The sequence below is a fragment of the Thunnus thynnus genome, chromosome 21 (assembly GCF_963924715.1).
Source record: "Thunnus thynnus chromosome 21, fThuThy2.1, whole genome shotgun sequence".
NCBI lineage: Eukaryota > Metazoa > Chordata > Actinopteri > Scombriformes > Scombridae > Thunnus > Thunnus thynnus.
In genome coordinates, this window is record NC_089537.1 from 12,164,300 (window position 1) to 12,184,104 (window position 19,805).

General features: G+C 41.5%; 1 protein-coding gene across 1 annotated transcript in view; it reads right to left on the bottom strand.

The window, feature by feature from the left end:
• oxsr1b (oxidative stress responsive kinase 1b) overlaps positions 1–19,805 on the bottom strand; it is a 39,413-nt gene that overhangs the window by 13,026 nt on the left and 6,582 nt on the right. The window contains exons 2-4 of the mRNA XM_067577679.1: positions 18,822–18,934; positions 12,481–12,589; positions 5,685–5,826 (exon numbers count right to left, since the gene is read on the bottom strand). Coding sequence (XP_067433780.1) covers positions 5,685–5,826; positions 12,481–12,589; positions 18,822–18,934 — 364 coding nt within the window. The remainder of the gene's footprint in view (positions 1–5,684; positions 5,827–12,480; positions 12,590–18,821; positions 18,935–19,805) is intronic.

Here is a 19,805-nt window from a genome sequence, read left to right on the forward strand (position 1 = left end):
AGGGATAGTCCACAGCAGGGTATTAGCTCACTGTATCAATGCCATCTCTAAACCATGTGTTTTCAGTAATCAGCTCAGACAGAAAGAGCTGTCTGCGTACTACATGTAGCAAACATTGATGTGCTTATGCACTCAGACGAGTTCAATTACGTAACCGCCACGCTGGGGAAGATGCAGACGATGGGAAAAGGGTGGATGGAGAGCAGAGATGACAGCCTTCGCTAGTGGCTTTAAAAAAGAAAAAAAAAAACGAAAAAATGCCTGCTGCCGTACAGACGTCTGTGCTCAGCGGCTCTCTGGCTTGTCCCGCTGTCACTTTTGCTGCCCTGACATAACAGCTAGGTGATATCAGGTCACAGTATCTTACCGTTTCTTGCGCTCACTACTCCTGCGTAATCAAGCGCATGCTCGTACAACAGGGATGATTTACGGCCGGTAATTTGAGATGTTGCTTTTTAAGGATTGGAGAGGAGGTGAAGAGTGGACCACCTGAGGTTGAAAAGGCTAGTCAGGGAGTATCCCAAAATACTTTTTCTTCGTTTACAAGACTACTGTCCCTCTCTGAGTGGGTCCAATATCATCTTCTACCACTTGTGATTCAGGGTTTAGCCTAAGCTAATGATGTACATTATTACGGGTTCAGTCTAAGCCAATAAAACCAATCTGACTATGTCATAAGACTTCCAAGTTTATTATCTCACTTCACGACCAGGAAAATTGAGTCACAATAGAAGATTATGCTTCTTTTACATCTAGAAATGTGCCGGAAAGTTGACGCATGCCTTTCTTTATTTGTACTTTTTGTTAAAGGGACAAATTAATTGGCCCAAATGCATAATTAAAACAGAACTATTCCAATACTTTTAGACAGTACAAATCAATATTAATTAACAAACAACCGTCTCCCTAATCTGTAAATCAAAGCATCCTGACTTGAACTGATAATTTGATTTTCAGATTAGGGAAATCAGAAGACCTTTTTTTCCCCGCTGATTAGTGAGTGACTTTATTTGACATTCTACATCAAAATGAAGGTTATCTGAAAATAAGGCTTAAAGCTTTGAAAGAGAAAATGAGCCCAATGCTTAATTGTCTATGTTTGTCTCTATACGACATCATCATCTCTACGGTCATGACCCGCTGCTGTTCAGCTTGTTGAACTTCACAAATTCAAACTTAGCTGTGACAAATAACGTGAATATTATTGTAATGCGCATTTTGAATTGAATACACTCCACCCCTGATAAAAAAAAAGGCCACCCGTGACGCTGCATCATTCACAAAGAGTGATCAGTCTGATTGTGTCCCCTCCCTGCACTCATTCAAGAACCATGGAGGCTATGGTTCACTGCAGCAGATTGTAATGCTCCGAGAAGAAAAAAGGCTGCAGAGTGCAGACAGTCATTAACATTCACGGGAGAGGAAGAGGAGGAGGGAGGGAGGAGGTGGTGACACAATGCACCATGCAAGTTCAAAGAAATACTGTGGTGGAGAGGAAAAAAGCCAACCTGCAGTTTAAGTCCCAACTCCTACCAGTCATCTAGCCATGTAACACAAAGATGTAATAATAGGTGGGCCTGGTTTTCAAGAAGATTGAAACCCCAAACTTCCACATCTTTTGCTTATTTCCACATCTTAAAGCACTTTACAGCTCATCAGGAATGTTTCTATAGGCTAACAGTTATTATGTAACCACAAAATACTGAAAAATGAAAAGGACTCTTCACATTTATGACCTGTTGAAATGTTAACCAGGCAGTAGCTAGGCGGGAACAGCCACGGTATGAAACTGTCAACAAGATTTATCCTTCTCATCTGGCAGCCCTCGCACCTTGCAGCTCCACCGGGTCACCTCCTCTGACATCACATCCTGGTGCCAGGCTCACAGTGCCCCTGACAAGGCTGTAAAAGAGGGTTTATGAGACGCCCTGTGGGTTTCCTATTGAGATGAAATACCTACTCTATCCTCTCTCTTTTAATTGTGCCCCTTTTTGACCACAACGATATCTTGTCTCTGCTTCTGTATTTTGATTGCTTTCTCCATATTGCTCAATCTCATACTCATCAGTTTTTCCAAATCAAATTTTTAATGTTACATCTTGTCGGTTTAGCTTTAATCCATTACAAGAGCCTCACTGCTCCCAGAGGCGGCATAACTACAACCATTACCTGAACATTAATAAACCACACACAGAGTAATATACTGGACAAAGCCTTCAAGTGTTCCCTCAGAAGACGTGAGGTCTCAGAGATGAATGAGGTATGACATGCAGACAAAGAGCTCACCACAAGAGTAAGATCACTGCTGTCAAGGGTGCTTTCAACAGATTCAACATACAAAATGAAGAATAACTGGCATTCCTCTCATGTCATGTGCGTGGAGTCTACCTGTTGCTCAAGTTGGATAACAAGCGTCACCTTTGCATCGCTGACTTTCCGAGCTGCTGTGAACGGGGAGGTGGAGCAGTTCACCGTCTTGTGGTAAATGTCTCCAGTTGAGCCTACAGCCCAGGCCGCAAGACTCTAATTGCTTTTTGGCCGTCCGGGGCTGGATGGAACGTATCATGTGACGCTTTCTCTCTTTCTCTCCCTCTTCCTCAAAGCCTCACCCCCTTGACTCTCTCCATCACCCCTGCCCTGGGGCTCCGACTCATATGATCCAGCTTACACCGGGAGAGCTCGCACAGCCATGCGTGCACGTTTACATCCCTTGACACCGATCAACTGACTCAGGACTCTCTCTCAGGATGTCGATGATTTTCAGTGCTGAGAGATTACCTCACGTTTTCTTTTTCACGTCACACCTCAGGGAATGGGGTTGGACAGAAGTGATTAATGAATGATCTATAAGTGATCCCCTAATGTCTCCTTAGACAGGGCACAGAGTTTAAGGCAGGTTTTACTAAGGTAAAACAATTCCGTCTCTCTGGCACTGACCGATAACCCTATCACATTTTGCTGAAAGCGGATACTTAAATGCTGCCGCAGCGGCATACTGCAGTGGAATTTCCTCTTAATTAACAAAGTAATTTAAACAATGTTTGCTCTAATTCCTTAAATCTCTACCTATAGTTTCTATAGGCACAATAAAGCACTTTTCTAATTGCAAGGCTAATGACCCGATGATATCATTGCCTGTTAGCTTCATCTACACGTCTACACACAATGCATCCTTCATCCAACCCTCCAGTCATAGTCTTCAATCAAGCTCCTCTCTCTGTTTCAGCTTCTCATTGGCATGCTACTCTGAAAGCTGCCGAGCACTTAACCAAGCCTAAAAGCTATGCATTATTTACACATGTAGCCTGTCCCGGGCTATGCGTTTGCCAGCGGGAGGTGACGTATGAAAAAGTGAGTGATGAATATTAAATACAGAGGAGGTAGTGTGATGGTTTCTACAGCCGGTGTGTCGACTGAGTTTATTGTAACAGCTTGAGTGCAGGGACTTAGCCGGGTCTTGAACTGGCTTAGAGCAGAGCTTTCGGGATCACATTTCTTGTGGCATGCAAATCTGCCATTGACACATTCCACTGATGCATATTCATACAGTAACTCTTTAAAGATTATCAGCCTGGAAGTGGTAGTCTACTGACAGATTTCTTGCAACAGTTTTTTTGTGTTTAAGTTGTTGGAGCCTTATTAAAAACACGCTGTCGAGGCTTGTATCGTACAGGTGTGGCTAAGTGCTTCTCACTTTAAAACTGGATGCAAGATTGGTAGAAAGTGAGCAGACTGATTCTTTAGTGGTAAGCCATAAAAGCATAATTCATAATTCTCCTCCCCAACATCTTTTTCCCCCCAACGCATTTTTAGGCCTTCTAATCACGGTGGGTGTGCATCCTTAATATACTTATAAAATATTGAGGCACTCCCCTTTTTATACCATGTTGTATGGAATAACTCCTGAATCCCAATTTGTTGATTTAGTTTAGATTTTACAATATTCAGTGTCTTATTTGTAAGAATCTCCAAAATTCTGGTTTGTCATTTTAGTCCAGTTCTCTTACATAGCTTGAATATTTTGAATGATGGGAAATATATTGGATTCCATAATCTTATTCAGACCCGGTGTTAGTTTAATCCTCAGATATGTCAGGCCATATGGCTTCCATCTAAACAGCCATATGTCTCTAATTAATGGAGGGCATAATTTAGATAGTGGCATGGCTTCTGATTCTGTCCAATTGATTGTAAAGTATATCCCGATATCTCAGAAAAAGATTCTATTACTAAATTAATCTCTGATGCTGCTGTTTCAGGGTTACTATAAACCAACAAAATGTCATCAGCATACAAGAAAAGTTTATGTTCTTCCTGACCTGCTTGTATTCCAACTATATTCTTATTCTTTCGTAAGGCGAGTGCTATTTCGTATTGCTGCTTGTTCAATGTGAAGGTCATTATATCCGGGTATTGCGGAGCATATTCAATCTTGTGTTTCTGCAGCATCCGCCTCACCTCATCATACTTCCTGCATTTCTCCTGTATATCCTGGGTGTAGTCTTGGAAAAAGAAGATCCTAGCATTTCTCTATATCACCTGCTTTTTTTTTCCTTGCTGTTGCCAGCACCGCAGATTTTACCTTATTTCGCAGAAACCGAAGGATGATGTGTCTCAGTCTAGATCTGTCATTCTGTCAGCTTCGTACCAGTCCACTGCTTTTATTTCCAGGCTCCTATGTGATAGTGTTTTGAGAAAGGCATCCAAATCTTGCCCCTTGACCCTCTAGTTCACTGATTTTGAGACAGGTTAAGAGACTTTTTTGGAGAGACAAATGAAATTAAACAATCATATCATATTTTTCTGAGAGTTTTTAGGAAGTGTCTCGGTCCCTCTTCTCCTATGCGACCATCCCGGGTGGGCATACCACGTGACCCTCTGATTTCTGCCTCTTCTTCTCGAACACTTGTCGCTGTCCCATTGGGTAAGTATACTGCCTCATCACTATACAGATTCCAGTGGACTTTAAGAGTGAAAATGGCTGTCTGCAAAATGCCATTTCCATGGTACAGTCATGCATCTGATCTGATGAGGAATACAATCACTCCCACGTATTGCACTTTGCAATAAACCATAGATTAATACCATGAATTAAGTTGCAGAGGATGCCAGAGATTTCACTGAATGTTTTGACTATGACGGAAAATCACTGAAGAATGAAAGAGTACAATAATGATAGGGGGTGTATAATGATACAATTCTATGATGATATATATACAATTTATGCTAATAAGTACATTAATAAAACTATGTATGTTAAGGCATCTTATTGATTAATAGACTATTCATATTGGGTATTAGTGTATTTTAATGCATTAAATTATGGTTGACTCAAGCAAATGTTTTATTCATTAAAATGAAAATGTAATCTGAAATTCATCTTACACACAGTAATCTGTTTTATTGTGGGAGGCTGTGGTCAAGTTAATCAGTATTAAATTTGCGTAACGTTTTGTATTTGAATGACTGTGTTCACACAAATGCAGAGGAGGGCGACATAGTATTAGTATGACATCTATGACAAAATGAACAGAAAGGAGGAAGTCGGGTGGGGGGAGGTAAAATATTTCTGCACCATAAACCCTCAAGGTGAAGTCCAATAAAGCCTCTGTATTTAGTAGTGAAGAAAAGTCATGTGTCAGTTTTATTACAGTATCAGTGTGGAGGGGCATGATTCTTGTTACCTGTGGATCTGTCCGTTCTTGTGGAGGTACTCCAGGCCCTCAAGCACATCTTTCAACACGGTGGCTATGCTGGCTTCATCCAGGACGCCTGTCTTGTGCTCGCCTCGCGAGATGATATGCTTGATGACGTCCAGCACTGAGCCTGACAACCAAACACAGGACAGCGGTTGATAAAAAGGCTAGATCTACAATTTCATGCTTCAGTTCTCTTTGCTGAAAACTATATTTGTTATTGTCAACCACAATGTCTAAGGATAAAAAAAAAACTGTCCAGCAGCTGACCTCTTTGGAAATCACTGGGTGCAAAAAAAGTCTTGTTTCTGGTCTTGATAGATAATCAAGCTCCTGCATCTATGAGAAAGTCACCTCAGGCTAGCCTTTATCATTTGCTAAGCCTGCTCTAAACCGAAACTTATTTATGAAAACACATACTTCCTGGTGGATTGGCAGACAATCAGTCAAGATAATTTGTGTATAATCTTAAAATGTTTGGACAAATTAAATTATGGGTACACAAACACATTTTCTTCAGTTCTGGTATTGAAAGAAAAAACACATGATTTAGCTGCATTAAGACAAAGCCCTTAAAACATAAACATCTCCATGACATCATACCATTTTTGTTTGAGGTTTTCCATCCAAATAACTTTGATTTGAATGCAGAGCTCACAGCTGGTAATCAGAAAATGTGTTCAGTTAAAATCACCATGGCTACTGTCAGAGTCATTTAATTATTTGCTGTCTACAGAGCAGCACCAGGATTTGACTCTTGATGACATCATCATCACAGTCTCTGCAGTTAATTTGTTAATTTGAACTGAGCACTTCGGTATTAGAAATAAGAATGAAATTTTAGAGTGCATCTCCCTTTAATTACTTTGGAAGAGTGGGGAGAGACTGCAGGTTATGGACATTTGAGGTTATAAGTCAAGCTGTTGTCTGTCTTTATGCGCCTCGGTTGAATGGAGAGCCAGTGTCGCTCTGCTCACTGACCTGGCCCAGTTAAGACCAAAAAGACAGGTCATCATGCCTCTCTCAGCCTGGCTCCTGCTGCATAAAAGGAGCCCTCTGGATGAAAAGTCAGACTGCTGTGAGTGTACGATTTCCTTTGTGCGACTTTCCACAGAATAAAGAGCATCTCTCTGAAAAGAGGTTGCAAAAGTATTTGTATTCGGTATGACAGAAAATTGGGCGACACTGGTGAACGGGGACAAAGCAGAGAAGCAAAAAGAATGCCACTTGCCTGACAAGCTGTATTGTGCTGCAGTGATACACAAACACAAACATCACACTGACACACTGTCTATCTATCCCTCCCTCTCCACACACACACACACACACACTGAGCAGCACTTGCAAACAAAAGCTGGAAATGGCCTTTTCAAGGTCCCGAAACACTGTCCATGACACAATTCCAGGACCAAACTGATTGTGTTTTTCGCAACTGTGCCCAGCTAGGGGTGCAAAGATATTTATTTGCTCAATCACTCCATGATGTTCTCGACTGCAGCACTCACTCGAGCTCTCACTGCATTACCCAGAGGAGCCAGAGATGACGGGCCACCTGAGACTAGACAGTGTTGTTGCAGAGAGTCTTAGACACAGCGAGACAGCGAGAGGCAGAGTAAGAAGAGAGAGGGAGGGAGAGAGTTCAACGGGTTCCTCGTGCGGTGACAGTGCGTGGCAGAAAATGTGATTCAGCAGTGAGGAAAAGAGACAAACCCATTCAAAGAGAGGACAGATGAGGAAGGCAGGAAGAGCAACCTAGATGTGTGTCAGAGTGTACGAGATAGCGGATGTATATGTGAGCATGTGAGCGAGCGAAAATGGCAAGAAGCAAGAGGAGAGTGTAAGAAGAGTGCAGCCTCGCTTCTGTGATGTGACAACTCTTTGAAGCTCAGCGAGAAAAGGCAGACTGATTTTTTCTTTCTCCTCTGTTCTCCACACACGGTTCCCCTCCACTCTCAATGCGTTTGCGCTCGGTCTGATGTTCATCTTCTTGTCTGAAACGACTGGAGGGAGGAGAGGAAGTGACAAGAAGTGACAGGTGACAATGAGGAAGGTGCATAGGGAAGGAGGGCATAAACAGGAGCCACATTCAAGTGAGGCAAGGTCCTCAAGAGCCAACAAATGAAGGTGTGATTACATGAGAAAATGACCTACAAGTTAATGTGTTAGACAAGGTCTTTGCTCATTCAGGTTACTTAGTTACAGCTCTGCTTTAGCTAAACAGAATTAAAGGAACAGAAAAAGTTGGCAAAGATAAATTAAGGAAGCAAGACAAACAAATAGTGTGTAGTTAACGCTTTTCCAGAGAATACTGCAGATTGACAGGCTTACTTTAAGCTGAGGTGGCACTTTTTTGAAGGGGATTTTTAAGTGCACACACACAGCATGAATGTAGGCTTTGGAGGATCACTAAATGCCAGCCTTGTCAGCTGCTTTCAAATTCAACTGATTGAACTCTTCGTGCCTCATTAGTCTGTTTTAACACGCTGACTTACAAGTGAACAATCTGAAGGTTCATTTTGCATGAGAGAGGCTGTGGCTTCCAAGACAAATGACACCTGTTGGCATGTCCAAGCCCTCGGAGGAAGATTTTATACAAATGACAGGGAATATATTAAGTCTTGACAGTGGAGTGAAGTGCACTGTAGAGCTTGCAAAAGCAAAGGAAATTTTTAAATCATCATTTCAGTTACATGCTGGATTAGCTAAATCTCTCCCCTTCTTCGGATTGCACACAAAAACTGTGAAGGTCTAAAAGCTGGCACTTTAAGATAACTCCACTTAACTCTACTTCACCAAGCAACATCATCCCCTCCATTCTCTTGGTCAGAGCATGAGGTTTGAGACTGAGGGAGAGGATGAGAGAGTAGGGAGAGAGAAGGGGGGTGAACCGAGGGGATGAGAGCGGGTGCCAACTGTGCTAAAGGCCGATGGGGAATGCCAAGCGAAGTTGCAGGAGGAGGAGGAGAGGGAGGGTGGGTGGGGCACGGGAGGGGCTGTGGTAGAGGCGTGGGTGGTGTAGAAATAAGGTGTAGGAGAGAGGATCGTTGGCTCAGTCTGAGGGAAGCCTCCATCAAAGCATTTATAGGTTCCACATTTTTACAGGGAGAAGAGTATGAAACAGAAGTAAACTAAGGAGATTTTTAAAGGGGATGTATTATGCTCATTTCCAGCTCTATATTTTTATTCCGGCACTCCACTAGAGTAGCTTTGCATGATTCACAGTTCAAAAAACTATTTATCTTATACTGGCCCTTTATGCAGCCCCTCAGTTCAGCCTCTGTCTGTTAACAGGCAGTTTTAGTCTCTTTAAGGCCCCCTTCCCAATGAGCCCACACTGTTCTGATTGGCCAGCTTTCTGGAAAGCCTGCTGAGGGGCAGCCGTATCAGAATCGCGTTAAGTTACCGCTGATGCAAACCTAACATTTCCTGCTTTACTGCTTCATATTTAAAGTGTATTAAAAATGTATTAAAGATGACTAAATAACAAGAGAAATTTTATTGTGAGGAATTTACAGGAAATGAAATGTTTTTCTCACCAAATTAGGAGAATTTTGATAGCTGTGCTAAAAACCGGTCGACACAACAACCTACGGAGATATTTGGAGCTCTTTGTTCAGCAGATCAGTTAGAAATAATGCAGGGAGGAAGAGTACAAGCAGAAACAGCCACAGTGATGATGATGTTTGATGAAGAGCTGCAGATGACCAGCACATCTCTAACAGGCAAACAACTTATTTTACTTTGCCGTGCTGTGTGACGGAAAAACACTCACGGAGTGCCAGGTCGACTTGAGTCATGGCTCAGTGTGACTACCCCCAAAATCATGGAAAAATGCCATAATGTTAGTGGAGCGGAGGAGTGAACTTGTGCGCTGTCTGTGGAGCAGATGACCATATATACAGAAACATATACAAGAAATCTGTCATGAGCCGACATCGGCTTGGGCTGAAAGTAGAAAAAACATTGGAAACCAAGTGTTCAGAGCAGTCTGAAGCCGGTGCTTTTTGCTCAGAGGGATAATTTCAACATACGTTTACGTCATTGACACTTTGGCCACGTTTAATATGAACATCCGACATTGTAACATTATATATATGACTGAAAAAAGGAAAAGCATAATAGGTCCCCTTTAATGACATAAACCAGCATGGAGTCCTAATCAAATCTATGTCTGCATTTTGTTGACAGTTGAGGGCCACATTGTGGCCCCCAAACTTGAAAAAGTCAAACAGATTCAAACAGTCAATGACAATCCTCTTTTAGCTGGTTTCCACTCTGAATGGCATCCAATTGAGCTCTGCAGCAGTGATTGTAGGTCAGTAAAAGGCTTCACATTAATCTCCTGGGAACACATTCCTCTGCTTGCTTTAGCATGACTCATATTCTGTCCCTGTGGGTTTTCAGTTGATGTCTCTCCAATGTGAATTCGGTAAGTGACAGGTTATGCGGCACCGCAACGAAACAGTTGTTCACATGTCACATTCCGGACAGTAATTTCCTGAAAAGCCCTGTGCCTTCAGCGTACCTACCTCAGAGCTCAGGTCTACTGGTTTGACCTTGAATGGCTTTGCCAGAGAGGAGGGCAGTCTCTGCAAAGATAAGGCCTTTTGGAGTTTTGCTTTTCTGGGTAAAAAAAAATACAACATGGTCTAAAATGCTGTACTGGGATCTGGAATACACCTAAAAACCATTACTTTACAATTTTGAAAAAGTAGTTAAAGAGTTTAATAATGTCTAATTGACACCACTTGTCATGTTCCAAATGTGTGTATTTGATTCAGTTTTAATATAGATGTCCTTTCACACCATCAATTATATAAAAAATGGATATCTGCTACAATAATTTTCTTATACAAGACATAGTGATCCTTGAATTGTCGAAGGCTAGTGTTCCCATTTTCTTTTTCAGTGGGTTTGGTCAAGTTGGCATTCAAACTTCTACTATTTGGGAGTGTCAGAAGCCGGATGTTTCAACCAATATATCCATTACTTTTACCTTCCTATTTTGACGCATCTGCTCGCTTGCTAGCTAGTTTTCACAAACTCTAAATCGAATCATGTGGTGTTACAGTTGAAGAGGGCAGCGGGACGTGTGTCCTGTGCAGTCGGCCTGTTGTAGCTGGTAGTTTATTGATTACAGTGACAATAAATACATTAAATATTAGCCAACAAGTCACACCAATTTGTAATCCTATTTATTTATCTCCTAAAGACAAATATGTGGATGAATTTAATTTCTACCAAATCATAATTCATATATATATCTATATCTATATATAGATATAGATATATATATTAAAATTAGCTTAGCAACTCCACAATCTTTCCACATACCCCTTGGCAACTGCTGAAGTACGCCCTGGGGAACAGGGTGTACTTTACTCTGCTAGTGTGTGAACAGTGGTGTCTGCCAATGTAACATATGACATACCATCTATAAGTGCACTGGCATACCAATAGCCGACAGTGACATACCACTAAGAATTGGAAAACGGTCAAGCTGTTGTCAGTCTTTCAACAGCAGAAGCCAGAAGACAGGGGAAAGTCGGAGGGGGGTTTCTTACGCTCCATCAAGCCAGAGGAGCAGACAGGAGTTGGCTTTCCTTGGGGCTGGTATGCTCTGCCCTGTGGAGTGATGGTCTATAAACCCGACCTCATTTGAGCTCCGTCTCCATGGCAGACATCACTATGGCCATCATTTAATTACTCTGCACAATAAAACTCCACATCAAGGGCCTCTGTTCAACCGGGATAAGGGGAACGCGAGAGGCCATCTTAAGTGGTGTCTGCTCCTGCTGTGAGGCTGGCCGTCTGCTCAGGCGTCGCTTGGCGGGCACTGTGCCTCGGGCCCAGCTGCGAGTCGGCTGCCAAGCGGCTCATGACTCGAGTGTATCCGAGGGAGCCAGGCATGCCACCTGGGCACTATCCATTACAGTGGGACCTTGTATACTGGGGGCCAGAGGGGAACAAGGGTAGAGACAGAGTGTAAATGTTTAGTGTGCACATGTATCTGTGTACACTTGTACTTGTATAATTGAGTGTGTGAGACTGAAAGCAGGATTAATAGAGAGACGAGTGGCAATTTCTTGCCTCTTTGTAAATAGATGACTCTCATCATGCTGTCGTCACCTCTGAGTTAGAGGAGCCCTCTGTTTCTTGCTTGACAAATATTTGCTCCCACATGTCTGCTGTAAAAGCACTTCTTCCTGTAGAGCTCACAGGTTCATCCAGAGCCACAAATACTCCGATAGTTACTATTAGTAACTTCAGTAAGATGCTAATTGATTTTATATGTTCCTGGGGAAACTAAAAGCAACAATGTAATCAGATGCAGATGCAATTGTTGCATTTTGAGGACTTTTTCTCCATGGTGGCCTCCTCCTCGTGCTCCTCTCACTAGTTAATTGCGGCTCTGCCACATGGATGCCATGACGCCGGCCTGCGGGCTGTTATTACCTCTGCTCTGTCATTAGCTTCTGCACGGTGCTGAGTTAAAACCGGAAAGAGCTGCAGCTCATGGGGGACACAATGAGGATCAGTGCTGTCACATTCCCTACAATCACAGTTAACATCACCAGCAGCAACTAGCCCTACTCTTCATACTGTCCCTCTCTCATCATCACGAGGGCACTGCCAGAAATTTCTGGGCCTCCTTGATATGACTTAAGACCAGCCGTATACTTCCAGTTTATTTATATGAACGAGATCTAAACATTCAGATTAAAAGGTAGGAGTTGAGTGTAATAAGAGACTGGACAGATGATGGAGGAAGAAATGTACTTACCGCCACTGAGCAGCTTCATGACCAGCCACAGCTCGTCCTTCACCACGAATGAGGTGTAGTAAGACACGATGTTTGGGTGGTGGCATTGGCTCATGGCCTGAATCTCTTTCTGTTGGAGGAAAACACGAAATGAGACTTAAATGCTTGACTAGAGAGAGGGCAGTTTTCACGACTCATTTGCCATTAACACAATGAAGCTGATGTAATCTGTAAACACTCCACATCATCATTTGGTTGGAGATTGGTTGAGTTTTCATATCAGAGCCAATGTGATGTTGTTAATTATTATTGTTATTCATTAATCCTATTGCTGAGGCATCAAATAACCATGGTGCTGAAATAAACAAGCTAACAGACATCTTCTTTATATTTTCATCCCAGACACACATAGTACCTACTAGTTTATTTTTCTTATTTGCCCCCCACTAAAGGTGTGGAACAGCCGGGAGGAAATCAACTGAATGTGGTCACAATAAATGCCTATGCCTTTGATGCTGCAGCTATTTTTGAAATTTAGTGCAATACTTAATGACGTCAGTAGTCGGAAGAGAAATAGGCTAGGTTAATATAATGCATATCCATGTAGAAGTGAAAAAAACAGCCGTTGCTCAGCCCTTTATACAGCTGCAAAGCTCTCTTTCTTTGTGTTTGTGTGTGTGTGTGTGTGTTTGGAAAGCAAGCGACGCTGAGGTAATGCTGGCACAGAGGTCTAATCCATCACTTCAGCACCAGTCCCAAAGTCATTTGAGGATAGACAAGCTTCCTAAGAAAAAAGATCTAGCTGGCGTCAGAGGTGGGACCGCTGAATCACAGTGGTTTTGCTTGTTTTGTGGCACTTGAATACTTGACAAATGTCTGAACCTGTTACTGGAGTTCAGCTAAACCACAGCACCTCTGTACTTGCTGAAATCGTTAGGCATATGACTGCTAAGGAGCTACCTGAAGTGAGATTTGAGGAATATTAGGACAGCAATACAACCAGTCTTGAACTATTCAAGAATAATACTGTAAATAAGTTTTGAAATGATCAATAACAACAGAGCTACAACTATTATTTTCATTATCGACTGATATGCCAATTATTTTGTTGATTAATCATTTTGTCTGTAAATTGTCAGAAAATAGTGAAAAATGCCCGTTATAGTTTCCCAGAGTCAACTGTGACGTCTTCATATGTCTTGTTTTGTCCCCCCGACAAACAAAAACCCAAAGATAATGAGTTTACTATCACGTTTGACAAAGTAAAGCATAAAATCATCACATTTCAGAAGCTGAAAACAACTAATGTTTTGGCATTTTTGCTTTCAAAAAATGACTAAAATGATTATTTGATTGTCAAAATGGTTGAGTTGCTGACTAATTTTCTATCAACTAATGGATTGCTTGACGCTGCAGCTCTTAATAAATGTGTCATAAATTAGCTCTTTTGAAAATTAATTGAATCACCAAAAAACAGATAATTCATTGACATCAGTTTTGATAATTGAATAATCGTTAACTCATTTTTTTTTTTTTAGGTGAAAATGCAAAAAAAAAATCATTGTTTCCAACTTTTCAAATGTGAATATTTGCTATTTTTTGGTTGTTTGGTTGTATGTCACTGTGGGCTTTAGGGAAACTGTGAACAATTAACCAATTAATCCCAAAAATAATCAGCAGATTAACTGACATTAGTTGCAGCCGTGATCTAATCATGAATGACATGAGAGTATATTTCATGATAGCAATGTTTCATGGGAATATTATTTTTTATTTTAAAGGAATACTTTGGCAAACAGAAGCTTATTATTTTTTTCTTTTCTTTACTTTTGATGGAGCAAAGCCAGCCATCCCCCCTTTTCTTGATACTAAGCATATCTGTGGTGGTTGCACAGAGGTGAAATCGATATTGGCTATCTCATCTGATTGCAGGTTTCCCCACAAACAAGCCTATTCCCCAATATTTAAACATTATTTAATACAGCTATTGAGTGTCGTACCATGACTGGTGAACCACAAGCCTGTCAACTGAGAAACCTTAAAACTCAACCTGAAAACATTTGATAAAAGTGATCAATCAATAGACGCTTCTGGGTCAGACAGCAAGCAATCAAAGCCTAATGTTCCATTAGCATAAATGCTTAGCTAACACAATGTGCATTACCAGCAGCAGAGTCATCACTATTGAGCCTGTGGCCTTCAGTGAGCGCCTCCGCCAAGAGAGGCTAGGGCAGGCAGGTGACATCATGATGCCATTAGAAAGCACTTGACAAAAAGGGAAGAAGGACGTGAACTGAGTCATAATAAGGGTGGATACAGATTGTGCATGAAACAAACCCACTGGCCCGTGACAGGTATAGACATGTTTAAATACACACAAATCCACAGAGGACAGTTGTCCTGTGGATTGTCAGAGAGAACCTGAGAAATCTTCAGTGCACAAGGTTCAGCTTGACCAACGACAGTCTTTTGACCAACAGGTGAGCCCACATACCAGTCTGCTTTTGAACCAAAGCTGTTTTTCATTATCAAGCAGTCTAATAACTTCCAGTCTGTCGGGCCAGATGACAAGCTCTGTCAGTTGCCTCAGCTATCATTCTTTCTCTAGATACTACAGGCTGAGAGAGAACAATAAATGATATAGCCTGTTGGCTGTTAACTGGCTTCAGTTGAGCAGAACACCCCCCCTCTGTTCTCAGCACAGTGGAAGAGGCAGGTCACCACAGCTCTGCGGGCCAGGGTAACCCCAGAGAAGAAAAACAATGGGATAACAGGGAGGATATCGTGGTCTGGCAGCTGGCAGGTTTTCCCATCTTTTCCAGCAGACAATGTGAGAATCAGAGAGACTCTTTGTTGTGGGGATTAGGTCACTGTAAACCTATGCTGCAGCAACGATACTGGAGATGTTCTCATGGCTCAAAACCTTTTACACTACTTCTATCTGTGCAGCCTCCAACGTGTAACCTTTGACATTTGAGGAAATTTTCCTCTGTGAAAATATTTTGCAGACGTCTCAATGCTGACTGGAAAGTAAACACATTTTTAAGTATTCATGCATGATGACACCGGCAACTGCTGCGCAGCATCTGTCACACTCATTCCTGTAAAGGTACATCATGCATGTAGTTTATGTAACGTCTCTTGTGTGAACTTATTAGTCACTGATGCAAGCATGTGGAACAGATGGGTAAAATACTTCCTCAGTCCTAACATAAGCTACATGGAGATCTTTATTAAGAGATAAAGCTCGTCCAACCAGTCAGGGAAACCACTGTGAAAACACTTTAATCAGGACATCAGCATATACCAATCTTAAAACACAGTGTCATCTCTTCAATGAAACATTTCTCATTTAATTTCCTAGTTTCCTGATCCTAATGTGATGTCTTCAAATCATCAAATATTTGGTGGTTCTACTTAATAAATGACTTTACATACAATTAATAATTATCAAAATTGTATTCGATTAATATCCTGTTTACTAATCATTTTAGAAAGAGAACTATGAACTGATAAAGGGAATTAGTTCAGACATTCTTTCTTGTGGTCTTTGTGTACGGTTGTGGGTGTTGCAATGATCTCATCCTAAACCGAAGCAGATTTATTCAATTAATCCGACCTGCAAATCACCACAGACACCTCACAAAACCACCTGCAACACAAATGGTTTTATTTTCCAAGGCCACAGTATGATCCAAGGCACACAGCACCAATACTTTGCTCATCAAATTTGAATTTCAAATATACATAAGAAGAAGTGCATATGCTGACCTGTGTAGGACATCATTGTCAAGTGAATTGTGATAATGACCATCTGTGTTACATTTATAAGTTGCATACCATTACCATAATATCCTCTACATTTGCATGAGTTAGTTTGGCATTTATTAAACTTAAGATTTACATATTAATCATGTCCATATCTCAAACTTATGTCCAGGATAAAAAGCACAGATTAACAGGAGGATCAGCAAGCAGACCATAGGTTAAAAACTCAAATCAATAACATCATCAGACCACACCTTTCAAACTTTCCCTTATAGCATTGGTTCATACAGTCAGTAGCTTGTGACTGATATCTCCTTGACATTACACGCTATCCCGTAGTCACATGTTCACCAGAAATTGGTAAAACAGGGGAAGCTAGATACTCCTCAAATGCAATTTCTTTGGAACATGAGTGATGTAACATTTGCTCATCTAATAAATAGAACTGAAACTGACCTATTCCATCTTGTGATGGGTCTATAAATGTACGTTGACCTCATGCAGAATCTGAGCCAAAGTTCTTTTGAGTAGGTGTAGCCAACAAATGATCTGTCAACATAGATTCTCCAGGAAATAACACTCATCTGTGACATTTTGTATTTTTCTACATTAGGTCTGATCCTTTCAGCATTTTGGCGTGTCTAAGAACCTTGAAACTGAGCAAAAAAAAAAAAATAAATGACCTATTGTTACAATTTGAATACAGTGCTGGGTCACAAACTGGTGCCACAGAATCACACTGATGGCAGACACACAGAGAAGCCACTATAGAAGCAATGTTGCGTCACTATCGGTTGCTCAGAGCCTAACACACACTCACTGTGACCCAATCACTCAACAGCGCGCACCCAAATGCAAAGCTATTGAGGAATGGAGAAGCTGCCAACCTGCAATTGATGGGCCTTCATTGTTAAAAGGTAAACTTAATGCCAAGGATACAAATATGTCTCTGAATCACTCCATTGAGCTCAATTCAAACCTGCTATCCCAGAAATAACTATTTTAACCTCCAAACTCAATATGTTTCTCAGGTCACCCTGAGAAAACTCAATGTATTTTAAGGTATTTCAAAGCCAAAAATGGATTTTTTGCTATATAGTAAACCATCCATTGCCACAGAAACACTTTATAGACAATATAGTTGATCATGATTTTTAATAAACAAGTAAAAGCAATAGCTGTAATTATGCAAGAGGATATTCCAACTGCACCATGCTCAAATTGTAAACAAACTGCCTCTTCATCTGATCCAGCTTTCCAGTACCTCAAAAGCGCCTGTCCATCAAATCACTGTGCCAGGAATAACTACAACATACCGCAGCATATGGAGACACGTAGACATGACAGATTATTGCTTTTCTGACATTCAAGTATTTCACAGTAAAAAGGTTAAAGACCTGCAGGCTTCTTTAAAAACTTGTGGCAACCTCTTTCAAAGCTGCTTCTTTAAAAAAAAAAAAAAAGAAGAAAAAAAAAAAAAAAGGCAATCTGGGTTCAATTTAATGCTTCCTCGCCATTTAACCGGGCACCCAGCAGGCTTGGGGGGAGGTTGGGTGGGGAGGGAAACCACAGGCAGGAAATCTGACCTCGCTGTATTCCATGTGACCGCCTGCTCTGAGAATCCGGGAGCAACATTCCCCTGATTCATCCTCCAGAAGTTGGGGGGTTGGGTGGGGAAGGGTTCCTCCTCAGTTTGCCAGCGAGTAATGAGAATGAGAAACCTGCCAGTGATCGCTAGCCATAATCTTTCATGGACACATATAAGTTTACACAATATTTATTGCCTACAGGTTACTTTCACAGACTTTTGGATGGAACTACGAGAGAAGACTGGAAAAATCCATCAATCACGCCTCTGGGCTAAGTTAATAACAGTTCATTTAACAGTGTCAGACCAAAAACTGAGGTCTAGTATCTGTGGATGCTCTGGATCATAAGGCTAACTGACAGTTAACACACAAATTTTGCCCTTGAATGTGCCTAAACATAGTGTGACATCTTCTAATCTTTTCATTCAAAATATAATTCTAATTCTCATACTTCTGTGAAGTAACCCACAAATTAAATAGATGGTTTGACAAATACATATTTTGTGTGAGAAACTTTGCCGTCTTCAAAGACCACTAACCACAAATGAACACATAATCATCTCTACGTACAGGGATATAATCCTTCCACCTCTTCAGCTAAATTGTAAACCACATTTCGTACAGTAAATGATGTGCTGAGCAGCAGAGCAAGATTGCATTGGGGGTATGAAGACACAATACAGCCTTCAGGAAGATGTCCCACGGTGGTCTAATAGTTTCCTGGCAGTGAGTGGAGTTTCCTTCGGAGAACAACCAGAATAGTGTTTGAAGTGACAGGGATGATTGGAAGAGGGCTGGGAGAAAACCAGTAATGAAAAGCAGAGGTGGAACTAACTCTATCCACACGTACAGACCACAGAGACAAAGCCCTAAATGCAATCTCGTGCTGGAAGGGAGTAGTTCCCTTTGATCACACATGAAAAGTAACAAGGTTACAAAAATGTTCAATTTAACGTGCATTTAATGAGCAGTTTGTGTGTTTTTGTGTGTGTGTGTGTGTCTTACCAAGAGTTCGTCCATACTAGTCTGGCACTTCTCTAGGTTGATGCGTTTGATGGCCACCTTCTCCTTGCGTGGTATACAGTAGGCTGCTTGAACCACTGCGGTGGCTCCACTCCCTAAAACAGAGAGAAACAACCCAGCTTTGGCACATAAAACACACACAATCCAGGTTATGGTCACATCTTTAGGATGTGCAGACTGTCTACATTCAGAAACTACTCGACTGTAGGATAATAAACCTAACTTTTATCCATTACTATAAAGTTCTCCCGAGTTCAAGAAGGTTTAACAGAGTTCTGCTTCGACGGTTCATCCGATTTCTTTTCGGTACAGCTTAACTGTCATCAATTATGAATGAGCTTTTCCAAATCCTGCCTGATGAAGCAGGTCTGATTGAGGCTGGTGACTCTGCTAAACCAAGCACATCTCTGGGGACTCATCTCAGACAGGACCAAGGTATGCAGTTTGGAAATGTCTCTTTTATTTCTGGACTTTATATCCTTGGCACAATTTAAAGATTTTGTTCACAGCTGACTCAAACAATACGGTTTCCCATGCTTTTACGACTTTTGCAGAACACTGCAGTGCAACAGTGGGAAATCTATGCTATGTTATACTACCACAACTACTATTTGATGCAATAGCAAACAACACATAGATTACAATCTGATTGAAGCTCAAATCCTACAACAGTGGGCTAATCTTTCTTTTGAATAACATGTAATCGTCTCAGTAAAAGCCTCCCCAGGAGAGGTGCGCCTGTTGTTCCTGTATCGTGTGAGGTTATTTCACGGCCCCCTCAATGTTCTTATTTAATGTCATGCACAAACATACACGCGGCTGTTTCCACAAGAACTCCGGTGTATACGTGACGCTGAGCGATGCTAGGAGCACTTTCTCCTCTGGCAAGATGCTTTGGTGGGTGGAAGAGTGTGTTAGTCCACCCTCCAGTAAGCTTTTCCTAACCTCCTTTACCCTCATCTTAGC